Genomic DNA, 27629 nt, shown 5'->3' with positions numbered 1-27629 from the left:
TCTAATTAACCAAGATCTGGGGCTTAATCATTTACATCTCAGTAGATCTTGTTTGTTAAAGAAAGCTATAGGAACTTCAAAGAGTACTTTGTATTAAGTCTATGAGTATTTGAGGTATATATATTTGTCTGTCTGATCAATAAACTTTGAAGAGTCCATATTCTGGACCTCTCCACCTGGCCCTGATAAAAGTCACACCCTTCATCTCACTATTGGAGCTAGACTCTGACAAAACTCTGATTTAAAAAGATGGAAAGAGAAAAGCTTAAAAACCAGCTATTGAAAATCATACCCAAATTTGAGGTTCCAAAATAGAAGTAGGCAAAAATGATACATATTAAAGTCAAAAGATAAACAAAACAAATAAAATATAAGGCATATGATATATGTACATATACATATATACACAAACACACATATATACATATCACACATACACATACTTTTATATATGAGAAAAGCAGACTTGGAAACACTGTTGAGACAAAAAAAAAAAAAAACTTTAGTTATTAGATTCCCAAAGAATAATCAATAAATTAAAAAAAAAACAACCAGATGGTATATTTCAAAAAAATTATAAATGAAAGTTTTTAATGTGTATTATGATATAAGCAAAATATAAATAGAAAAAATTCTTGAAAATCTCTTGACAATTCAAATCAAAAACACTAAGAATATCATGGGCAAGTTACAGATCTTCTAAGGGGGAAAAAAACTATATTGTAAGCAGACAGAAAGAATTGAACTTCCAAGAAACTCTAGGCATGATCATATAAGACTTTCAACTACTATAAAGAAAAATTTTTGAATTCAGTATCATAAAAAATGCTTAAGAAAAAAGCTTATAACAAAAAATCATTTACTTCTGAAAATGGAATGTGGTGCATCTGGAATTGCTTTTTTTATGTAAAGGGCATCTCATAAATTTTACTCTCATTGGAACCAGAAGAATAAGTGTTTAACAGTCTTATCGTTCCTAACAATATATTTAAAAAGACTTTGATATAGATATAAACCAGTAGGGAAACCCATGGGGACAGGGATATAAGAAGGAACATTTTATGGGATGCAAAACTAAAAAGAAATACTCTCCTCTAAAACAAAATTTAATGTCAGAGAGTAAATCATAAAGGAGTGGAGGGTTTAAAAAGAACAGTAAATCTAAGGACTGATAATGATCAGGGTCTGGATTAAGTAAAGAGAAGAGGTAAAGAGGAGTGTGATCAAATGTTTAAAATTTTAGATTACAACTATTGATTTAATTTCTTTTTAACCATTTATTTTTCTCTGTTGAGAGGGGTAGGTAAAAGAGAGGAATATGATGAAAGGCGGTACATTATCAATACAAAAATAATACAAATGTAATGAATTAACTCATAAAAGAAAGGAGGAAAGAATTATAGATTAGAAAACAGTATTTAACATATTTTGTTTTGTTTTGTTTTACATAAAATACATGCAAAATACAAATATGTATGCACAATTAAAATGAGATCTTAGGCCAGAATTTACTATGCTTTAGATTAATTAAAACACACAGATACACACACACACACACACACACACAACACACACACACACACACACAGAGGTGATGAATCCTGCTAAGAAAACATTAGACATCATTAATAAATAAGAATGATAACTAAGCTATCTTTAAAGGCCTAAGAAACAACATCAGTACTTAAAATATATGCATCATATTGCACAGAATCTAAATATTTTTTTAAAAAGCTAATGTAATTAATGTAATAGGTAATAAAACCATAATAGTTAAGAGAAAATATTTAGTGAAGTAGTAAATATTTAAAAATGAAAGAAAGGACCTGAATTTAAGTTTTAGAAAAGTTAATATGACAGATTGTGATGATTTCAAATTAGATTAAAATAGAATTTGCATTCTCCTTAACTGCATGTGCCATCTTTAAAAAAAATGATCACATCCTACTGTAGAAAAACTTTTAATGACTACAACACAATTAAAATTATAAGTAATAAAAGAAATTTGAAGGAAATCAAATTCAACTTAAATGAAGAATAATTGAACTGAAAGGAAATAGTGATATTTATTAAAAAGCAAAAGAAATCACAGAAAAGTATAATTACACTAAAGAAAATGAAAACAATAAGGCAGTAAGCCAATATTCTTACTATTCAACCAAAGTAGTCCTGAGGGAAAAAGGTATATGTCTTTAAACTCTCTCATCTACATAGACAAAAACAAACAAAACTAAACTAAACTAAAAACATGCCTTGTATGACGCTTTATTTTAAAAAAAATGCATTTCATACACACACCTATATACACAAACTAAATTCAATGATAGAAATTGTATATGAATCTACTTGGAAAAAACCCAATAAAATAAAAAAAAAAACTTTAGCTAATGAAATAAAGAAAAAGCTACATAACAAACATAAAAATGACACTGGAAAAATTTCAACATATAAAGAAGAAATAAATGAAATGTTAGATAAAATTTATCCAATTACATGATAATAAAATGAAAAATAAAAAAGATATTTGCAAAAGTGTAAAATACCAGCAACATTAACAGAATATAATTTAAAAAAATTAAAGAAAAAAAAAGGAAATTGAATAAAATATAATAAATTCCCAAAGGAGAAAATAAATCTCCAATAACAAATTAATTTACAAGAAAATTCTCTGAAGTAATTAATAAATGATCCTAATTTTATAAAAAGTATTTGAAAACTAGAGAAAGATGATATCATATTGATGAGATTTAAGTTTTGGGGTTCTGGGAACCAAAATATGATGAGGTCTAGGTTTAGGGTTGTCAGGGAACCAAATGATGAAATTAGATTCAGGGAATCAAAATGAGATTAGAGTTCCTGGTGGTCAGGCCACTTGGTCTAGTGGCAAGTTTGGGGTTCAGAGAACCAAATGGAGAGATTTGGCTCCTCTGGACCCCCTTGGGATTTAGCATATGGGTTGGAAATTTTGGGAACCCCCGTTCTGGTGGTGCAAAGATTCTTTGGAAAGGAATTCACAAACTCAAAAAAGCTAGATTGAAAAAAAAGGCAGAGAAATCCTGACAGAGAAGCATAAAGTTTCATTAGGGAAATACGTGAGGATAAAAAGAGGATAGCACTGGAAGAGAATATTATTCCAGTGAGTAGAGGTTTTCTTGGCATAGCATGGCATGGCATGTTAGGACCTTTGCAAAGAGAGGGTTTTAGATTGGTTCTTTTATAATAGAAGTTTTGGCTACAAGCCAAAGTGGGTTAGTTGGGGCTAGTGAATGGAGTTTCAAGTTGGCTCTTTCTAACTATAAGCTGGGTACCTTCAGCTTGAGCTGGAATTGAACCAGCCCCACCTAGATAAACCACTTTATCTAATTCCCTGGGGTGTTCTCTCATTGAGGCAGGGTTAAAGGAGATTTTCTCCTTCAAGGAGATTCAAGTGCTTTACACATGCATGGCTCATTCCCAAAGTCAATGAGAGAGAGAGAGAAAGAGTTTGGGGGTTCCCCTTGTCAATATTTAACATCTCTCTTGAGACAAATATGATCTAGACTCCCAAAAGATGTCAGAGAAAAGAAACAACCAACTAATTTGTAGTATAACAAATCTAGAAATAAAGATATTGAGTGAAATGCAAGGAAGTTGCTGCATCAACATAAAAAAATATTAAGGATTATAATCAGTTTATTTTGGTATCAGGAATTCAGAACTAATTCAGTATGTTAGGAACACTATTAATTAGACTTGATGGTACATCAAACCAGTTCACAAAATCAGTTTTTAAAAATATTATAAACATTCATACCTCAGAAATGGGCAAATAGTACAAATCAAGGCCTGACATGACATTGCTGAATTTCTATATTTAAGAAAATTTTAACAATGCAAATTAAAATGTCATGAATACATTTCACTCAAAGAGATGGTTAGTAAGAATTTACTAGCACATCTTTAACTATAAATATATCATTCTACATTAATAATAGGATAACAAAAATAACACGATTAAATCAGGATCTATAGAAATAAAGTTTTCTTTTAAAAATTCAACTTTTATGTTTTAAACACTAGAAAGCACCGGGTTAGATGAATATGTCCTTAATATCTTAAAATGCATCTATCTAAAATAAAGAGCTAGCAACATTTGTGATTTAAAAACAAACCAAAAAAAACTAGAAAATTTTCAAATAAATTAAAAAGTAAAGCAATAGTATTCATTATTCACCATTACCTATTCTGGGAAATTGTAAAGAACACAGAAATTATACTCAAATTAATATCTTATTCTATATATCATAATGAGCTTCAAAAAGATATGTTAGACCTAATAAATATATCAGATTATTAAAAAAAAAAGTAGAGGAAAGGGGGAAATACTTTTCTTAAGAAGAGATAGAGAAAAATGAAAATAAATTAAAAAAAAAACATTAACTATGGGGAAAAGATCATTCAGCAATGTTCTTTGGAAAAAACAAAACACATCCAAATCCAATATCTTGAGGAAATAGATACAAAGATATATAAAAAGTTACATTCTGTACTTGATAAATAGCTAAAGGATATAAGCAGTAAACTCTCAAAGCAAAAAATGTAAACAATTAGCAACTACATACAAGTGTACTAGATCACTATTAATAACATAAATTCACATTAAAACAGCCATGAAGTGCAAACTATGACAAAATAAGAAAATTTCACTTACTAGAGAAACTGCAAAGATATATGCTATTAATGGAACTGGGAACTCATTCTACAATTCTAGAAGGGATTTTTAAACTGTACTCTCAAATTTATGAACTTTTTGAAGAGATTATGAGACAGAAATACTTTTACCAGGTATATATCCCATAAAAATCAAAATAAATCAATGCACACACACACACACACACACACACACACACATACACACACACACACACACACATACATAGAGAAATAGTATTAATATTAGCATGAGGAAGAGGAAGGGTCTCAGGCAGGAAGTGGCACTTGAGCTGATTTTTGAGCTAAGTTAGGAATTTGAAGAAGCAAAGTTGAATACAATATATTTTAGCCTTGGAAGACTATATAAAGTAATCAGAGATTCCATGCATGATGAGCAGCAAATAGACCAAGTTGGTAGGCACCTAATGAGGAATGTATAATAAGCATGGAACAATAATGTGGGGAAAAAAACATATTTCAATTAAATTCTAATTGAGGAAAACTAAATTCTTAACTAGGTGGAGGATAGATTGAAGAGGAAGAATGTTGTTTAGAGAAAGAAGAAATAATAAATGATAATGACTATCTTTTATATATTATTTTAATGTTATTATATATATATGTATATATATATATACACACACACACACACACACACACACACACACATACATACATACTCAAACACATACAAATCCTATGTTAGATGAAGAAACTGAGGAAGATAGAGCTTAAATGAGGCTAGATTTGAACTCAGTTCTTCATGACTATGGCTCCAGCATACTATCTCGTGTGCTTCCTGCTGTCAATTTAGATTTCATTGCCATAGTTTAATCAAAAAAAAAAAAAATTGGTGATGGAATGGCTTGATGTGGGAAAAAAATGGGATTTTCCATTGGGAATACCTGGAAGGGGTGCAGTGTTTTAGGGAAAGAACTAAAAATATTTATTAACTGTTTGGTTATGAAAGGACTTTAAGAAGAATGAATAGCCTGACACCTAGAAAGCACTTAATTCTTGTTGACTAACAGAATAACTGGCTTTAAAATGGGTATATACTAATTGAATCTATTGAATGATAGTATTGAAAACCCCATAGTTACTTTACTCTCTGAGGACTCAATATACTAGTTGGGACAGGGACAGAGAATTCAGATCCTCTTCTACACACGCATGATATTATCTTTTCAGTTTATTTCCTCTCACACATTCAATCAATCCTATTTATGTAGAGTTTTTTGTTTTTTGTTTTTTTTTTTTTTTTTTGTTACCGAGGGAGGGGAGGAAACAAATATTTTTAAATGATTAAGGATTCCTCACTATCATGAGTCTATACTGTGATCATTATGTCTTATTTTGGTCAACACAGATATAGATGTGGAAAGGAAAGTAGATCAGTATTATTTTCTAATAATTCCATACTATTCCCTGGAAGCTGTATTTTTAATTAAATTGCTGAGCTTATTTTTGCCATTATTTGCCTTTTTAAAAATAAAATTAATCACAAACAACAACAACAACAAAACAACAACACTGATTGACTATATATATAGTGGAACACTAATCTTTGTATGTGTTTTATCAATCCTAACAGAAACAGGTTTCTGAGATTAAGGACTATTATCTAATACACTTTTAACTCTCCTAGTGTCTAATAGAATGCTTTTCACTTAAAACCAACAAATACAAATTTATCAAAGGAATGAACATTTAAATGACAACAGACAAATATTGCAATGAGCAGGACACTTAACATGGAATCAGAAAGATCTGAGTTCAAATATGATCTCAGAGACATAGTTGTATGACCCTGAACACAACATTTAATCTCTCTCTGTCTCAATTTTCTCATAAACAAATCTGGGATAATAATTTCAAGCGATGAGTATAACATGAAATAATATATGTTAAGAAATTTTTAAAATTTAAAACAGTAATATCCCATAATGTAGACAATCTAACCTGTTTTTTTTCCTTCCACACCATTTCACAAAGATTAAAGACCATGAATACAATAATTTATTTATGTTACAAATCTTCTAATTTCCTCTCTTTTTTCAATAGGAACTCCTTTTTTATGTATAATATACCTATGGCTGGAATCCATTTCAGAACTTTGCTATAGGATTACCAACATTTTAATATGACATCAATAATGGTTCAAAGTCAACACTATTGAAATTCTTTAAACTAGATTTTACATCTCCTTGGGTTCTGATGATAAAAATCATATAAAATAAATGAAGCAACCCTGTTACCAACTAGCATTTTTATGAAGTTTCTTCAATAGGTACAAAAGAATAATTTTAGATGCTTCTTTATAAACTGTAAGCATGAATTGCAACTGAATGCCACTATGGTACCTCATTCAAATTTCTAATTTGAAGAAATGTTATAAAATGAAGAGAATCCATTAATATATTTCATTTGTAGCTTCTAGTGTAGCACATCAAAGAAAATAAAGAAACATTAATATCAGGCAGCTGTGCATTTCCAAATAAATGAAATCTTCACTCACTATTAATAATATGAATAATAATTTGCTCAGGTGAGTAGTAAATGCTAATGATTTTTAATTTTATACTACATGCTAACTTCATGGAAGAAGAGATTTGTGATTTATATATGTGTATATGTATGTATGTAGTTATATATAAGATTTGTATTTTCTAACATGATATTAGGTGTTGGCCCTCACCATTGAATTATACATAAATGATATATTCAATTTTTAGGCTTTTATCCATCTATATCTATACTATATCTATCTATCTATCTATCTATCTATCTATCTATGTATCTTTCCAGAATGATGACTTATCACAGAATACCAAATCATGAACATGGAATCATATGCAACAGCATTATTGTTATCCAGAACTCACATAAATTAAGCCCTAATGTCTATGGCCATTTAAGAGAGATTTAATGTTCTGTTACTCTTGTCTTACTTGCAGAATAATCATTGTATACTACCCCTCACACTTTTTTTTATTCTTGAACATAATCAGGAAATATTTTATTCAGGTTTGTGTGCATATCTCTGTGCAGAGGGGTGGTAGTAGTGGATTAAGCATTTACATAGCATACTAAATGCTCAATAAATAATATCTTACATAATTTTTTCAACAACCCTGGGAGGTGTGTTGTTCTTCCAATTTTACAGGGAAATTGAGACAAATAAAGATTAAGTGACTTTCCAGGATCCCATAGCTAGACCATGGAGGAGACTAGATTTGAATTGAGGTCTTCCTGATGAGAGGTCTGGTACCCTATCTACTGTGACACATTATCTACTTTCATTTAAGCTCATCATCACATCAGATACATAAAGTGTATATGCTAAGAAAGTAGGTAGCCATCTTCATTGTTCTTGACCATGTTTAAATAGGATTAGAAGTGTTGGCAGCTGAATTACATAATTGCCTTAAGGAGATACTTCCTGCTGTTTTCCTACATGAGTCATAAAGCAGAAAATGGAAGGAAGATACAAGAAAGAAGTAAGAAAGCTATATTATCAGGATATCCTGCATATGTTAAAAAATATTTTCCAAGAATACAGCAAACAAGTGAGTTGTTATTCAAAAGTAGGGTAAGGAATGACTCAGGGAAGAAGTATATCCATTATTGCTATACCACCTAAGACACACACACACACACACTCTAAGCAGATATATGCTGAGAATAATTAGTATCAAAATCTCTAGGGAAAAAGTTATGCAGATTGATTATCTTCTCAAAAACAGTATTAAAAAGTCATTAGTTTTCTTTCACCAATCTAGTATGATGCAAATAATATCTTAATCTCATCAGATAAATATGGAATAGCATAGAATGTATAAGAACATCTATTTACAATGAAACAGATAGGCTATGAGAAAAGGATATAGGTATCATTCCAAGAAAAAACTGCATTATATGTAGTAAAAAAAAAAAAAGTCAGCAATGAGAGAAAGAAGTATTAAGTGCTCAAGCAATAATGTAATAGAATTCTTCCTTCATTTGTTTTGTTGTATCATGAAAGCCTGTTACTTTGTTAATCATTTAGTTTCTAATTTGAGAGTATAAATTATAGTTATATTTGATTATAAGAGATTAAAAGTCCAACTTTGCCTTTTTTGAGTATCAATTTTAGAATAGTACTATATTTTCAACTATCACCTAAGCTTTTCAGATTTGTTTCTTGTCTTGGAATGATGAGGATTCCTGATGCAGCGTTTAGAAGCCTGAATTGCCCAATATGTCATTTCACTGTATATAGATCACTCCTAAACTCACTAATCTTACTGTTCTAAATAACTTATCGTCTATTTTTTAAATGGGCTAAATTATCTCTACAGTCTCATCCAGTTCTAATATACTTTTATCTTGATTTTGGTTTGCCATTTGCATTCCTTATATTAATTCTAGTATATTCAAAACACTTTTTTCCCATTTATTCATGTTCTCTTTATTATTTACTATTTTCATTTTTCTTTCCTCAAACTAATCATAGCATTAAAAAGTACTTTGAGGAAAAATGTATGCTACTTTCTCAGGCTAGCAATGATATAGCACTTAGTTACAAAATTCTGCATTTAGTCTCATTACTACTCCTCATAAGACCCACAATGGGCAGTAGTCTGTCATTTTTGTCTTATTGCAGGCACTATCCAATATAATACTTACTTTTTGGAGATACTTTTTTTTGTGATAGTATTATTGATGATGCAAAGAATAACAAAATGAATATTTATCCTCTTGATTTTGATAAGAATTTAAAATATATATTTTTTCTTCTCTGCTGGTTATTAGCCTCCTAATCATAGCAAGAAATCTGGAAATGTGTCAAAAAAAGGACTATTGAAATCCCTCTATTGAAATCCCTCTTTTTCTCTTCTTTTCTCTATTCTTCACTGTATCATTAAAGTACACAAACTTGTCAGAAGAAAATGCATGCAAGCCAACCTAAATAAGTTTCCATTTTAAGAAAAGGAAAATAAGTTTCTGTTGTGCCCACAAGCTTATTTCCTCTTTTAAAAAGTTTTTTTCTTCCAATTATATATAAAACCAATCATCTTTTTTAAAAAAAAATTGATTTCTCAATTCTTTCTTTTGCTACATCCTCTCACGCATCAAGAAGGTTAGTAATTTTATATTACTATATATATAATATAAAAGCTATGTTTTTTTTATAGCTTTTAAAAAAAAGAAAAAGACAGTAAAAGAGAGAATGCATTTTGATCTGCATTCATATTCCATCAATTCTTTCTATGGAGGTGGATAGCATTATTCATCATAAGTACTTCAAAAATTTCTTAGCTAATTGTATGATTGAGAATAAATAAGTCCTTCAAAGTTGCTCATCTTATAGTATTGCTATGTAAAATAGGCCCCTTGTTCTACTCATTCAACTTTGCATTATTTCATGTAACTCTTTCCAGTTTTTCTGAAAGTATCTTGCTCTTCATGTCTTATAGCATAATTGCATTCCATCAAAATAATATCACACAACTTAGCTGCTTCCAATTGATCAGTATCTTTTCAATTTCCAATTCTTTATCACCACAAAGAGCTGCTATAGTCTTGTATGCAGCTCCTTTTCATTGATTTATTTGGGACATAGATCTAACAGTGGTATTACTGGATCAAAGAATAGCATAATTCCAAATTGCTGTCCAGAATGGTGAAATCAGTTCACAACTCCACCAATGATGCACCAGTTTATCATTTTTTTCTTAAGCCATATCATTATTAACATTAGTTATTTTCCTTTTATGTTACTCAACCAATTTTTTATAGTATCAAAGTACCTCAGAGTTATTTTCAATACGAGGTATAGGAATATAATGAAATGCTATTGTGCAATAAGAAAGAATGAACAGACAGGTTTCAGGAAAATATGGAAAAATTTGTATGAACATTTGCAACGTGAAATGAGCAGAATCAGGAAACATTATTCACACTATCTGTATCATTTGGTGATGATCAAATACAGTTGATTCAGCTCTTCTCTTCAACACAGCCATCCAAGACAAGTACAAAGGACTCACAAAAGAAAATGCTATCCATCATCAGAAGAATAGATGAACTCTGAATATAAATCAAAACATATTTTTTCACTTACGTCATTCTTTTTTTGTTTTTCTTTTGTCACCTCTTTCACAACTATGATTTGTGAAATGTATGATATATGAAAATATTTTAAATTTGTAAACTATATCAAAATGCCTACCATCTTTGGAAAAGAGGAGGGAGAGAAGGGGGGAGAAAAATTTAGAACTGACAATCTTGTAAAAATAAATGGTAAAAGATTTCTTAACATGGAACAGGGGGAAATAAAATGCTACCAATAAAAAATAAAGTCAAAGTATTATTTCACATGATTTTCTTTTATTTTTAGAAATATTATCCTTGGAATTTAAAGGTAAATTTCCAGGTGAAAATTAGATTGCATTATTTTTTAATACATGGGAAACACAATTATAATTAGGGAGAAAATAATATGGTATGATTTCATTTGAACTTGGATTCCATAAGTTCTTTCTCTGGAGGTGTATAAAATTTTTATCCTGAGTCCTTTGAAATTGTTTTTAAACATTTTTTTTTTTTTTTTTTTTTTTGCTGAGAATAGCTAAGTCATTCACAGTTAATCGTTGTGCAATATTGTTGTTACTGTGTACAATCTTCTTCTGATTCTATTCACTTCATTTTGCATCAGTTCATGTAAATTTTTTCTGGATTTTTTCTAAAATTGTCCTGTTTGTCATTTCTCTTAGCACAATAGTATTCCATTACTATCATATACATATATTCCCCCAGTTTCTAATTTCTTTACATCAAATAAAAGAAATGCTATCAATATTGTTATACAGATGTCATCTTTCTTTTTTAAAATTTCTTTAAGATATAGACCTATTGATGGTATAAATGAATAAAAAAGTATTCATAATTTCATAGCCCTTTAGTCATAGTTCTAAATTGTTATCCAGAATGGTTGGATCAGTTCATGATTCCATCAGCAGTGAATTAGTGACCCCAAAATTGTATTGTATTTTGAGAATTTAACACTAACTTATTTTTCATGCTTCCTCTTGAATATATAAGAAAAATAGAAGCACTGTTCATGTTTCTACAAATAAAACTGCCTCTTTTAGCTTCTATTGAAAAATAGACAAGAAATTGCATTAAAAGGTACTATATTAAAAGGTAGCTGGAAGCTATTAAAATTATTAAAAGTGCCATTCTTTACCTATTTCATTTCTGATTTTAGAGAGATTTGTTACAAATTGATGAATAAGGCCTTCATTCCCTTTAGAGGGAAAAGAAAGAGAAAGAAATGGAGAAAATAGAATGAACCTGTCATATTAATATGATAATGTCATAGAAAAGAAAATTATTCCCATGTTATTTGATAATATTTTAAATAAGCAAGATTATTGACTTTAATTTCCACCTAATTGTGAATGGATTAACAAATTGTGAATGGCATTAATGTGTAGGATTTTAATATAATAATGAGAATAGACCAACTGATGTCAACCTCCTTTTTGTACATCTTATTATTTCAGTTCTTTTAAAACAAGATATCTCTCATTTTTGCATCAAGAATGTTCAAGATTCTTTGAAAAATATACAATAGAAATACTTATATTAAATAACTATATATTCAAGATAAGTATGATTCATTCTAATTTTGGAGAGCCAAGGCAGAGTTGAAGTAGAAAAGGGATTTCTTATTGACAATAAATTTCTCCAGTATTCCATTTATATTTGGATGTTGTATTTATTGCATCAAGCCCCAATACAAGACAAAGAATCAAGAAAGAAATCTATAATCACTCAATGAAGTTTGATTTGCCCATCCTTACAAGAAAGGCCAACTAAATAAAGAATATACATTGTACCAATCTCAATACATCTGAATGAATATTATATGAAGATTCTCCAAACTGGACTCAAATTTATGAAGGAAGAGAACAATAGGATGCACTGGTTTTAAGGAAATAACAAAGCACTTTCAATAATTCTAAGCTTCCCACAGGTGTATAAAATTACATGTTTAATAAAAAAAAATTACTGATTCATACCATGTAGCAACAAGATGTAGCCTAATATTGTTTGATGAGAATCATGCAGAAGGCAAGGAAAAAGTGAATAATTGATGTAGGCAAGCTCTAATACAAAAATCAATGAGTAGCTCTAAAGGAGAAAGTATAACAATATAAAGAATTATATGACAGAAAAAGAGTATGGACAGATTATGTAATAAAGATGAAAAACAAGTGGATGACCAAAACACTTCACCGCTACCTTCCATTTTGAAAAAAAGTGAAGAAGGCTTCCATCATGTTGAGTAGGTAAATTATGCAAACATATGGTGAGAATCATAAAGAATCATCAGTCATGGATGGATCATGATTTAGATAATTGGATACAATGTCCAAATTGTGATTTTATAGTTCCATTTGCATATCAATTATTCCTACTTTTAGCTGGGAACTCTCAGCATGTTTTTCCATTTCAATTGCTGGCTTCCTTGCCCACCCTCCCATAAATCCTGCCAAAATTTAATAATACATGTATTTCACATACTTAATAAGTTCAACAAGCTCACATTTTCTTGTAAAAAGTTCCTGGTCTGGCAAGGGCAAAGCCAAGATGGTACAATAGAGGAAGCATATAATTGAACTTTCATAACATTCTTTTCCAGATAATTTTATACGAATTCCTCAACCAAAGCAGATTCTATGATAAAAAGATCAGCTTGAGATATTATTTCAATCCAAAACAACTTAGGAAGTCAGAAGAAGAGATGTGTGACATCTAGTAATAACATTACTAGGATAAGGGCACAATCCTGAGTGGTAGTTCTATGGCTAGGAGGAATACAAGTGTCCCAGAGCTTCCAGCCACAGTGGAGCATACAGTACAGGACAGGAGAGTAGTAAACACATCTCTCTCTTAGGTCATATCATGTTGGAAGAATTCAAAAGTTACAAGTCCCTAGAAGTATCTTTGAAAAGAGCTACATAAAGAAGAGTGCGTCTTCCATCATCATGTCAGATCTTCATGTTAGCAGAGTTAAAAGTCAAGAAACAGGGTAGATAAATCAGCAAACAATAGAAGGAATCTGACAATGGAAACTTACTATAGTGACAAAGAATATAAAAACACACCTAGAACAAGCAAAAAAAGGTTTAAAGACATATGAGTATGTCTCAGACCACAGAAGACTTCAGAAAAAAAATTTTAAAAATTAATAAGAAAGGTAGAGATAAAATTGGGAAGAGAAATGAAAAATGCTGCAAGAAAATCATGAAAAGTGGAGACACAAAAAATTCTAAAGAGAGTAACACATTATAAACCAATATAGACCAAATAGCAAAAGAGGTTTGAAAATTCAATGAAAAGAAGAACTCCTTGAAAAGCAAAATTAGCCAAATGAAAAAAAAGATATACAAAAATTCACCAAAGAGAAAAAAAGTACTCCTTAAAAAGCATAGGCTCAAAAATTCACTGTTAAAAAGAATTCCTTCAAAAATAAAGTTGGACATATAGAGAAGAAGGTACAAATCTTAACTGAAGAAAATAATAACTTAAGAAGTAGAATTGAGCAAGTGGAAGCTATTGATTTCATGAAATATCAAGAAAGAATAAAACAAAACAAAATGGGGAAAAATGTTGAGGACAATGTGAAATATCTCACCAGGAAAAAAAAATAACTTGGAAAAAATCCAGGAGAAATAATTTTAAAGATATTGTAATTCCTGAAAGTCATGATCAAAAGTAGTCTAAAAATAATCTTTTAAGAAATTATAAAGGAAAAATTCCCTGAAATTGTAGAGCCAAAGGGTAAAACAGAAATTGAAAGAAACAACCACTCACTTGCTGAAAGAGATCCCAAAATGAAAACTCCCAGGATTATTATAACCAAATTCCAGAGCTTCTAGGTCAAGGAAAAACTATTATAAGAAATCAGAAAGAAACAATTCAAGAATTGGGGAGAAAGAATAATGCATAATTTATCATCTTCTATATTAAAGGATTGAAGGGCTTGGAATATGATATCCTAGGGAGCAAGAGAACTAGGATTACAACCAAAGTAACCTACCCAGAAAAACTGAGTATAATCCTTTAGAAGAAAAATGGATATCCAATGAAATAGAGGGCTTTCAAGCATTCTTGATGAAAGAAAAAAAAAACAGAGCTGAATAGAAAATTTGACTTTCAAATACAAGACTCAAGAGATACATAAAAAGATAAACAGAAAAGGGAAATTTCAAGGACTTAAGAAGGCTAAACTATTTACATTTCTACATGGGAAGATGAAATATAACTCAAAAGAACTTTCTTTTTATTAGAGCAGATGGAAGGCACGGGTGTGTATTGAATATAATGGAATGATAGCAATTAAAAAAAGAGGTAAGAGAAGAAAAATGCACTGGGAAAAATGGAAAGAGAGAATAGGATAAATTATTTGATATAAAAGAGGCAAGAAAGAGCCTTTACAGTGGAAGGGAAGATGGAGGGAGGGGGATACTTGAACATTGCTATCATCAGAATTAGCTCAAATTGAGAACAATATACACACTCAATTGGGCTTATAAATTTATATCAAAATGTTTTCTTCTTAATGAGGAGTTTAGGGAGGGAGCGAAGTTGGAACTCAACTTTAAAAACAAATATAAAAAATGTCTTTACATGTAAATGGAGAAAAACATTACTTTTTAAAAAGAAAAAATTTGGACTGCTTCTCAACCCTACATGAAAATCAAATGAGAATACTAAAGAATTCTGTGTTCAACTAGTAAGAAAAATATTCACAAATATTCACCACTCTATACACTTCTAGAATTGTAGAGAACATTATATGAAGAGACATGCTCTTTGTATTTCTATGCTTGTTTCAAATAAAAATGATGGGAAACATAAGACATCCTAGCCGATAAAAACAAGGGCATAGACTGTGGACTATAATAATAAGTTAAGACATTAGAACTACAGAGAAATAGACTGGAATGCACTATCACATTGTAAGAGAATGGTATCACTAGAATTAGAGATTCTAGTCATAGAAGTATGAAATGTTAGATTTAGAAGAAGTAAAATATTCTTTAGTTTGGTGATTTCATTGTATACATAAATAAAATGAATATTTCCCAACTCTAATCCTTAATGCCCTCAAAAAAGGGAATTGATATACGCAAGAGTACTGGCCTGGAAACACTCAGATCCAGAGTTAAAACTGGATATCAAACTCTTTTCCTAGGGACTTTGCACTCACACCATATTGTGTCTTCCCTGTACAATACATCCTATAAATTCACTGATTTTGTAGTCACATTCATATTCAAATTTTAATTGAAAAATAGGAGAAAAAATTGGATGATTTGCATTTATCATTCATCATTTTAATACTGATAATTTTTTTTAAATCAAAGCATCCAAAAATTTCAGGATCCCTGCAAAGATACTTAAAAGTATATATAGCATAAAGTATATAAATTTTAATGTATTTTCTAAATTCTGTAATAAAGATCATAAGCTTTTATATATGTTAGAGAGCACTGAAATCCAATAGTTCACAGTAGAAAATTTCTCTAAGAGAATTTTAATTCAAAGTTTTGCATCACCAAACAGCACCATTTCCAATAACTATCATTGAATTAGTTAAATTATCAGTAAAAATAAAAACAAGATAAGGATGCCAACATATACAGATTGGAAATAATATACTGCCAACCTGAAACTTTAGCATTACTAGAAATGAGCTATTTTTCTTTTTCTCTTCAAATTAATTTAGTTTCTCAAAACCAAAGAAAAGGAAACTAATTGAATGATCCTAACAAATCTCAGAGCTCTAATGAAAATGAATTTTAATGTTCACATTCTTAATTGAGATAATTAGAATAACTAGAGGCCCTTTGGGGTTAGATAGCCTGAGGAGGAGTGTAGTTGTATGAGCAACAAAATATTCTTAAAGATTAAAAACATGTCCTTTGATACAAAGGAAAATATTGTTTTTATGAAACATATTGATAACTTTTAGTGATAAAAAAATATAAAATTACAATGAAAGAATTTTGCTGACCTTAACCAGTATATGTAATGAGTCCATTAATCTTCAATTTTATAAAAAGATAATGATGTTTGTAGTAGTTATATATAAGAAAGCTAACATCAAATACTCATTATGAATAAGATATATGCTCTGAAAATCAATTTTAAAAAGATTTCTGATATGGCACCTCTGATACATGAAAAATTTTTATAGGGTTTTTTTATTCTCATCTGGACAGAAAAATAAAATTGCATTTTCATAGTGTATACATAATAACTATTGTTATATTGTTTTTTAGAGAGTAATTAAAATAGGCTACCAGTGAGTTAGCAAAATTTTTAGTACTCAGGAAGTTATAGTTTGAATTTTTAAAAAGTATATTCCTTTAGATTATCTTAGAATTCTATCAAATTTCAAATTTAGGAAAAAGTACCACAGAAGTTTTTGAAAGTAAGAATATTTTAGCAAGTATTTCCCCATGTTAATTTAAAATGGGAAACTGCTGATTCTATTTTTGTTTTGATAAAGTCTGTCATGTTTCCAATCTTAATAGTATTAACCTCAATTTTTGAAAATATTCAGAAAGAATATTTCAGCTAATTTAAATATAATGGATGCTGTGTCTAAAGTATTGAAAACATCATTTCAAGGTGGGTGGGGCTGACCTTTTCAAGTATTTCTTGTTGTCCTGTTGTCATTGTCTGCCTGCAGCATTGTTTTCCCTGTTTTCATCATGTGGGGAGGTGGGAGTAGGTTATGGAGCTTCTGTTAAGAGAATTAGAAAACTTTTAAAAATAGTATATTTACCTCATATTGTCCAAAATATACTGAACAAGGTGCTGAAGATTATGAAAAGAAAGGCATTACTCAGTGAGTATGAATCATTTTACTTAATGGAAAAACTGAATGGAAGACAAAAAAGGATTTGTTAGATAGAAGTTGACCATATAGAAAATATATGTGGAAGGATTATGGAAAGAGAAAGGAAAATCAATAAATATAATCAGTCAACAACATCTCTTGTCAAAAATCAAGAAATTTATTTTCATTATTTTGAGTAATTTAAAAATAATCTATCAATTTCTTTGAATTAGAAATAGAGTTCTTAAATGCAAACTGATGCCATTTTTTTGTTTCTTTTCTTTTTAAAAAGTATATGATGCGAACATGTTGAAAAATCTTTTTTTTTTAGAACTATGAACCCCATCATTGGATTGCTTGTTCATTAAACTCTTATCCCTCTCTTACCCTCTCATTTCTAAGGATGAACAAGAATTCTTCACTTGGATCTCAAACTAAAGAAACTTTTCTTATATATGTTGAGGTTACGTTTTACCAAATTTATCAGAGCAGAGAAGATAAGAAATATATGAAAGAATAAGCTACACATATTAAATTTAATTCCCCATCTTTTCTAATACTATAGTTGAAGAGTATGCACAGCTCTGCCTAGATAAAAGATTATCTCTCAACCTGTGTTCCTAATATTTATGAAATCAAAGTGAATTATACAAATAGAAATTATTTTACACAAATGAGTTGCAAAGAAAAATAGACACAAAATCATTAGAGATAGAAAAAGGGTTTCTAGTTCTGAAAACCTACTCACATTGGGGAATGGGTAAAATAAGTAACATTACGTATATGCCACAAAGGGTATAGCACTTTCCAAAATTTATAAAGAAATGAGGGGGGAAGGAATTTGTGGAGTGGGAAGCAAAGGGTGTGGGAAGAAGACAAAAGAGGAATTCCTGGGTGGGGGGAGGTTAAGTAATAACAAGACAAGTTAGGAGCAGAATTAAAGCAAAGAGTAGGCAGCGATAGGAAAGATATGTGTGTAGATATGTGGGGATGTTTATGTATATATGTATGTGTATGTATATATCTACATATGTATACATAAATATAAACTTTATTAACTATAGGCTGCTTGGGGGAGTTATGAAAAGAGGAAAAGAAGAAAGTAAAAAAGATGAGCAGCAGAGAACAAAAAAATAATTTACAAGGAAGTAAAGAAAAGATGGACATGCAATATAATTTCATATGTATATATATCACATACACACACACATTCTTGATCTGGTAATTTGTTGTTACATATTTTTAATCCTCCTTGATGTTCTCCTGGCTACATGAAAACATTCCTTTTTGTTTTGTATTTCTTTTCTGTTTTTCTTTTGTTTTTTAAAATAAATAATTTGTTTTTTAAAAAAGTGAATTACACAAGGAGAAGGGGAAGTTGAAAAGTAGTAGGAAGGTACAGCTTGTATAGGGCAGGTAGAGGGAACAACAATTAACCTTTGATCTAAAATTGATCCAACTGCCAAAGGACATAATATATTGATAAGCTAAAACTATGGTGGTTCATCTAAACTAAGAATAAAATAAAATTAAAGCATTACTATTTATTAAACCAAGATATTTCACATAATGGCAAAGAAATATTAACTACATTCCCTTTCAGGGACTTGAGAACTTCTCAGTTGTGGAACTGTACTTTATATTTCATACCAACAGAAGTAAGGAAGTGGTGTATAGAAAAGATTTAGAGGATTAAAGGATAGATTGTTGATCAAAAAAATTGAGTTCTAGACAATAATCTACCATGATGTGGCTATATGACCTTGGAAAAAATATTTCTAAATCTAACACTCTGTGTCCCTTGTAGATTGTCAGAATCATAACACCAGTGATATGCTGGCTGAGTTTGAAAGTAGAGCAGACAGAAATCATATCATCTCCTATGGGGTCTTTATTAGCAGATGGAACACAGTCAGCCTCAGCCCCTTGCTGCTTTACAAGTCAACAGCCTATTAACTCCATGAACTTAACCTCAGAACTGTGATGTAAGAAAAAAAAAATCTATAAATAGGCTAGAGATATAATTCAGGAGGAAAAAAAAGATTGATATTTGAGATAGTTTCAAGAATCATGTTGGAAAGAATTTGTAATACTACAAAATGAAAGAACAAACTTATATTGAATGTTTACACATTTTTGAAACAACATCTTGAAATTTCATCCATCTAATTACATTTTTACAATTAAGTGACATTGTTTTTATAATATTAAATTAAAATAAATTTATTTAATCAAATGTTCTTATTATACTGAGCATTACTAAGTTAAAAATTGAATTATCAGTACAGAAATGAATAAATAATAAAATTATATAATCTACAACTATAATAAAGAAACATTTCCTGTGATATTTGAGAAGGATATTTTTTATTAAATGGGGGGAAGAATGGTCAAAATGTTCCTGAGTTTAAAGAAAAATAGATTACTTTTTCAATGAAAAAAACAATTGCTTCTGTGCTTCTATCCACAGATTTTTTTGTATTTAGTTTATAAACTACTTTATGAGTAAAAAGGGCAGTCCCCATATTTATATTGTGTAACCATTCATTGCTCAGAACATTCTTTCTCAACAGAAGCTCTCAGAACTCCTGGGATGAATGACTCAAAATCACAAACTCACTCCACATGTCTTCTGATCTCCAAAAAGTCAAGGAATGCATGTGTAGCAGAAGCATGACCAAGTACTAATTGTTGGCACTCACATGTCACTATACTCAAATAACACAAATGCCCAAAGAATTTCCTAACTTCATAGTTACTATTTCTCTTTATTCAATTTTTGTGTGTTTAGTATGTATGTATAATAATGTATGTATTTTGTATGTATTGAAAGATTTGTGATTTCATGTATGTACTCTCCTTTAGTCACTGCAAATTATAATCCCATCTGCATTTCAGTAAATGTCTTCATGAATTTCTGTCCTTTTCCCCAATAAATGATCATCTCAAGGTGAACTTTTTTACAAAGAGACACTTTTCACTTAACTAGATTGGTAATCCTTGAATGATAGATTTATAATTTATAACAGAGTACATTTCAAGCTCTTTCAATTTGGTATGCATTTCCAGGGTTTGCATTCTCTACTGGAATAATCTTTGAAAAGCAAGAGTTCTCTTTATGACACCATGAAGAATTAAAGTAAGATTATAATTGTTGTAAAAACAAACTCAGTTCTATTGTCTTACTGATAGTGCCTATTTATTGGGCAAAAATCTGTTAGTGAGTCATTTCAATTATCCCTTGTTCAGTTTCCAGCAAAGGTGAGTTGAAAAACTACCTCATTTGATTTAGAAATGGTCTCAGGCCAAACCAATTGAAACTGCTGAGAAATCATCTACCGTACATCTACTGTACTTAAAAAAAAAAAATGCAAGCAAGCTTATTTCACTTCTCTATTATTATGTGACCATAATGAACTGGAAAACTTCCCAGCTCTAGTTGATGTTATTTGCTTCTGTTTATCTGAAAGTAAATTAAAAAAAAAAAGTTATTGCCAGAACAAATGAAAACATAGGTATTAAAATACATGGATCTCATATTGGGTGAATATTTGTTTTTTCCTCTTTTAATCAGTTAGCATATACCTATTTTCTTCTATATGAGGAGGGAGGTTAGGAAGGGGAGTGAGCAATCTCAGCACATTTATTTTCCCTTAAAAACTTATGAAAGAAACAGTTCATCTCAGAATTAAAAATCTGACTAACAAAACTTTTATTAGGATCATAAGATTACATCTCTTTTTACTACCTTGAAGAAACCATTGCCTGACCTCTTTCTCTGCTAACTGGTGACTCCATCACCAAACAACTGTTTCAGGAAGTAACTCAACCAAGCATTTACTCCCAAATTCACTTTTCCATGCTATCTTGTACTTGTAAGGATACCTTCCTATGCCCATTTCTAGCCTCTCTTTATATGCTATCTTCTCCCAATAGAATGTAAGCTCTATGTGGGAATCAAAGCACAATATATGCTTTGATAACTATATATTCTCACTAAATGAGTCTAGTGAACCATGACAAGAAAACATGTTAGATCAAAAAATTACAGTCTTAATCATGGTCAATCAGTGATCTTATAGTAAAGAATTGCATGTCTCAAGTAATTCATCAAGTTATCTATATGAGATAATTGACAAATACTGTCATATATATGATAGTAATATAAGACTTAAACTTCTTAAGAGACATTTTTAAAATACTTAAGTGAGCATCTCTTTCTAAAACCAGTGACATGAAATGCCTACCTAAGCCTAACATTATGTACTCATCTTCTGTATTTGCCTTGAACATATTTTAAGACAGTGATATGCTTATAAGTTTTTGTCTGGGTTGGGGGAAGTATATAGTACACACTTTTAAATATGGGACACTTTTAAATATATATGCTGCATTATTAACATTTTCTTCATTTCTTTTGAAGTTTAGATAGTCAAGAAAATAATCTTCAGAGCTTCATTTATAGCATTTGTTAATTTCTGAAATATAAATATTCATCTGTAATTTAACCATCAACTCTGTCTCAGCTGGTTCTAGCAGAGCCCTGGAAGGTTATGCAATTTAAGTCATTCTTTTTTTCCCCCAGTTTTACCTGTGACATTATTTTATCTTTTTTTTCCTGAGGTTCAGGTCTAACAAAATAGTGTTCAGTATAGAAGTGCAGTACCATGTAATTGAATTTCTCAACAAGCATATAAAAATCTGTATATCTTATAACAGATTACAATAGATAGATGACAGATAAATAACTAACTGTATGAACAGATATATAAATTGGCAAATAATTCATATATCACTCTGAACATAAAAGATGATATTACAAGAAAAAATAGTGATAAGAAATAAAAAGACAAAGTATTTACATAATAAACTTTATTTCTGTTCATGTTTTTCTCTTCAAATTCCTAAAATACTTTGTCTAGACTTCTCATTTGCCCTTATTACATTCATTCTCTCTCTCTCTCTCTCTCTCTCTTATTATAGCTTTCTATTTACAAAACATATGCATGGTTAGTTTTTCAACACTGACCCTTGCAAAACCTTCTGTTCCAACTTTCCCCTTCCTTTCCCCCACCTCCTCCCCTAGATAGCAGATAGTCCAATACATGTTAAATGTTAAAATATATGTTAAATACAATATATGTATACATATTTACACTTGCTGCTCAAGAAAGATCGGATCTAGAAAGAAGGTAAAAAAACCTGAGAAGGAAAACAAAAATGCAAGCAGACAATAATAGAAAGAGTGGAAGTGCTATGTTGTGGTCTACACTAATTTCCCATAGTTCTTTCTGTGGGTGTATCTGATTCTCTTCATCACTGAAGAATTGGAACTGGTTTGGATCTTCTCATTGTTGAAGAGAGCCATGTCCATCAGAATTATTCATCATATAGTATAGTTGTTGAAGTATATAATGATCTTCTGGTTCTGCTCATTTCACTTAGCATCAGTTCATATAAATCTCTCCAAAACTCTCTGAAATCATCCTGCTGATCATTTCTTTCTTTTTTTTTTTTTTTTTTGAGCCATAATTTTTTTTAAATAACTTTTTATTGACAGAACCCATGCCAGGGTAATTTTTTACAGCATTATCTCTTGCACTCACAACTGTTCCAATTTTTCCCGTCCCTCCCTTCACCCCCTCCCCCAGATGGCAAGCAGTCCTTTACATGTTAAATAGGTTACAGTATATCCTAGATACTATATATGTGCGCAGAACTGAACAGTTTTCTTGTTGCACAGGGAGAATTGGATTCAGAAGGTATAAATAACCCGGGAAGAAAAACAAAAATGCAAACAGTTTATATTCATTTCCCAGTATTCTTTCTTTGGGTGTAGCTGCTTCTGTCCATCCTTGATCAACTGAAATGGAATTAGCTCTCTTTATCAAAGAGATCCACTTCCATCAGAATACATCCTCGAACAGTATCGTTGTTGAGGTATATAATGATCTCCTGGTTTTGCTCATTTCACTTAGCAAAACCAGATCATTATATACCTCAACAACGATTGCTAATTTCACTTAGCATCAGTTCATGTAAGTCTCGCCAGTCCTCTCTTTATTCATCCTGTTGGTCATTCCTTACAGAACAATAATATTCCATAATGTTCATATACCACAATTTACTCAACCATTCTCCAATTGATGGGCATCCATTCATTTTCCAGCTTCTAGCCACTACAAACAAGACTGCCACAAACATTTGGGCATATACAGGTCCTTTTCCCTTCTTTAGTATCTCTTTGGGGTATAAGCCCAGTAGAAACACTGCTGGATCAAAGGGTATGCACAGTTTGAGAATAGTTCCAAATTACTCTCCAGAGTGGCTGGATGTGTTCACAATTCCACCAACAATGTATCAATGTCCCTGTTTTCCCACATCCCCTCCAACATTCCACATTCTCTTTCCCTGTCATTCTAGCCAATCTGACAGGTGTGTAGTGGTATCTCAGAGTTGTCTTATTTCATTTCTCTAATTAATAATGATTTGGAGCATATTTTCATATGTCTATAAATAGTTTCATTTTCTTTGTCTGAGAATTGTCTGTTCATATCCTTTGACCATTTATCAATTGGAGAATGGTTTGATTTCTTATAAATTAGAGTCAATTCTCTATATAGTTTGGAAATGAGGCCTTTATCAGAACCTTTGACTGTAAAAATGTTTTCCCAGTTTATTGTTTCCCTTCTAATTTTGTCTACATTTGTTTTGTTTGTACAAAAACTTTTCAATTTGATATAATCAAAATTTTCTATTTTGTGGTCAATAGTGATCTCTAGTTCTTCTTTGGTCATAAATTCTTCCCTCTTCCATAGGTCTGAGAGGTAAACTATCCTATGCTCTTCCAATTTATTTATAATCTCATTCTTTATGCCTAGGTCATGAACCCATTTTGACCTTATCTTGGTGTATGGTGTTGTGTGGGTCAATGACTAGTTTCTGCCATACTAATTTCCAATTTTCCCAGCCCCTTATTACATTCTCTCTCAGATTCACAGAATCTCAGTGCTGTAGGGATCTCAGAGGATAGCTAGTTCAATTTGTATATGTATAAGAATTTATTATATAACATAATCCAAATTTTGTCTAGCCTATGAATTGAAAACTTTGAGTGAAGGAAAACTTACTTGATACTGATTCTATCCATTCCTCTTTATTTCAGGTTTAATTTAACCCTATTCACATTCTCATCAATGGCTTCATTTTAATTAAATTTATATAATCTCATCCTAACATAATTTAAGTTCCTTTCTGTCTTGTTTGCTTGTATTTGTATCCAAAGCTCTTAGTATAGTGATTAGAATATAGAATGTGCTTGATAAATTATCTATTCACGTAATGATATAAGATATAATGATATAAGAAAGAAAGCTAGAAATGAAGGCAATGATGAAGAAAGAGAGAGGAAGGAAGGAATAAAGACAAAAACAAAGAGAGGAAGGTGGGGAAACAAAATAGTCTCTATCCTGAAATAATTTACATTCTCTAGCATGTATATATGTGTATGTTTGTGTGTGTGGGTATTGTGAGACTACGTACAATACATAGAAATAAATACTAAATATATATAAATTAAATGTAAAGTAATATGGGTGAGGGGTTTCAAGAAGTGAAGAAAAAGAGAATTCTGGGTTCTGGGGCCAAAATAAATTATTTTAATCTCTCTGTTTACATGATAAGCACTTCATACTTGGAAGATAAGTATGTGAGTGTGTATGTATATATATATATATATGAGGCTTTTCACCATCATGCTCATCTTCCAAGTAATTAGTAATCTTCCTAAAATGTGATGCCCAATACTAAATATAATACTCTGGAAGGAACTTTACCAGAGAATGAAAAGAATACTGCATTTAGAGTTAGAATTAGATATAGGTGATCTTAGACAAATCACCTCTCTGGTCCTGTTTAATTCATCTATAAAATCAGGGTGTTGGGTTAGATAGTAGTTAAGGTTCCTTCCAACTTTAAATCTCATGATGATAAAACAGAGTATAATAGAACTGCTACCTCTGTAGATATAGTCACTTGTCTACTTTTTAATGTGGCCTAATACTCTGTTAGAATTTTGATACTTTTTTCTTCTTTTTGAGAATGAGATGTTATATGTTTATTGAGTCACTGAGAACGATATAAAGAAGAGGCATTATCTTCTGGCTACCTTCTGCACATGGGATCTTTCCAACTGATTTACATGTGAAATCTTTTACCTCTTTCATTTAGAACACGAGTTCCTTGAGAGCAGAAACTGTCTTATTTTGGATTCCACAACACAGCACAGTGCTTTGCATAGAGTCAGCACTATACAAATGCTCTATTTATTCGTATTTATTCAAACCATATATGAATATTTTTGTATATTATAATCTCATCCCAATTATACTGTAAACTGAGAGTAAATATGTATTGTTTTACATTATTTCACATTCAGTGCCTTACAATCTGATACATATTAATTGTCAATTAAAATAATTGAAAATATGAATCATTAACTCATTTCAAGTTGCTGCAGAAAGAATTTATAATGAACAGAAGATCTCTGTAAATGACCAGGTAAGAGACCTTTCTAGTAACTTTAAAACAATCACTTGATGTAATGAGTGATATTTTTTGCTCTATTCTTAATCATAGAAAAATTCAATTTTTTTTTCCTGTCTACCAAACAGAAATATTACTGTTTTGTATATAATTCTGGCACTAAATTAGTTATTAATTTCTCTAATTGATTGAAGATTTATGTAATACAATTAAATTAAGTGGATAAATTCTGAAAGGATTTAACATACAAATAAACAGAATCACATATTTAGAATTATTAGCAAAACCAATAATAATAACTTGTTTTCATGTTGTGCTTTGATATTTATAGAGATCTTATATTTGTCATATCATTTGATACTCATAGAAACCCCTGAAGGTACATGCTATTATTTCTTTATTTTAAAGATTAGCAAACTGAGACTGAAAATGTTACATTAGTTTCCCAGGATCTCAAACCAAGTAAGAATCTGAGGAATATTTTGTATCTTGTTTTACATTAGTTCAGTGCTTTTTCATGTTGTACCCTTCCTACATATGTACACAATCAATTAATTTTAGGATATTGAAGGAAAATAAATTAATAGATCATATAATGTCCCATTACTTGTCTAAATCACATCATCATTAAGTTGCTGGCTTTCCAGAGGGGAAGCTGTTATTATGCTAAGAGTTATAGAGATAATCCTGTGGTTCCTAACTTTCTAAATGCTAGCTCAAAAGCCTCCATTGGATTCTTCCCCTTAAAAATCAGCCAATAGCTCTTTAGCAGTCCCTTTCTCAAATAAGATAGTAAGAAGATTAACTCCAAGTTATTTCCTCTAACATCAGAGTCATCATCTCCCAGAAATGAAATATCCACACGTGTCTAGGCTAGAAGGAGAAAATGTGATCAAAGCAATGTGTGACTCTGAAACAGCAGACCTCAAGGTACTTTCTTCCTTTAAAATGTTCTCACGCTTAGCTATGATCATATCACTGTAGAAAGCTAGAATGACCCTCATTTCTCTAATAAACTGGCAGATCACTTGTACTTACTATTCCTAATATTTAGTATCTTAGTTGAATGAGAAAATTAGTTGCTGAACTGAGCTGAGCAAGTTGCTTATTAATTGTGCTAGCTTCTTAATAAGTTCTGTCATTTCTGGAGTTTGGTCAGGAAGCCACTAAACTGGGTCTGCCAAATGAGGCAGGATTGGACACTCTGCCCTTGGTTATCAACTTTCAATCTGAACTCAACAGGCTGTTGCCGTTCTAGGCTCTTTTCAGGATGAATCATCTTTATTGGACAAATAAATGACCTAGTCTCCTGGGTTTATTTTTTAGCGGGCATTTGTAATGGTAGTCTCAGTCTTTTTCCACTGTAACATATTTGCTGGGATAGGTTATAAACTTTAACTGGAATATTGCCATGATCATCTGAGTTGGAATGCTACTTAGTACAGCCAACTAAGGAAATAACTCTTATTTTTAGATTGGCAGAAAGTTC

The 27629-nt window shown here is 30.6% G+C and overlaps 1 protein-coding gene across 2 annotated transcripts in view; it reads right to left on the bottom strand.

The window, feature by feature from the left end:
- Nucleotides 1–27629, bottom strand: part of PRR16 (proline rich 16) — a 293326-nt gene that overhangs the window by 142282 nt on the left and 123415 nt on the right. The window contains exon 2 of one of the 2 annotated variants that reach the window (XM_051997861.1): nucleotides 17401–17500. The exons of the other annotated variant lie outside the window; for it this stretch is intronic. Coding sequence (XP_051853821.1) covers nucleotides 17401–17433 — 33 coding nt within the window. The 5' untranslated portion in view covers nucleotides 17434–17500. The remainder of the gene's footprint in view (nucleotides 1–17400; nucleotides 17501–27629) is intronic. 2 annotated transcript variants of the gene reach the window in all.

This window comes from Antechinus flavipes, chromosome 1, assembly GCF_016432865.1.
Source record: "Antechinus flavipes isolate AdamAnt ecotype Samford, QLD, Australia chromosome 1, AdamAnt_v2, whole genome shotgun sequence".
Lineage (NCBI taxonomy): Eukaryota > Metazoa > Chordata > Mammalia > Dasyuromorphia > Dasyuridae > Antechinus > Antechinus flavipes.
Note: the sequence above shows the minus strand (reverse complement) of the source record. Positions and strands in the feature narration are given on the sequence as shown.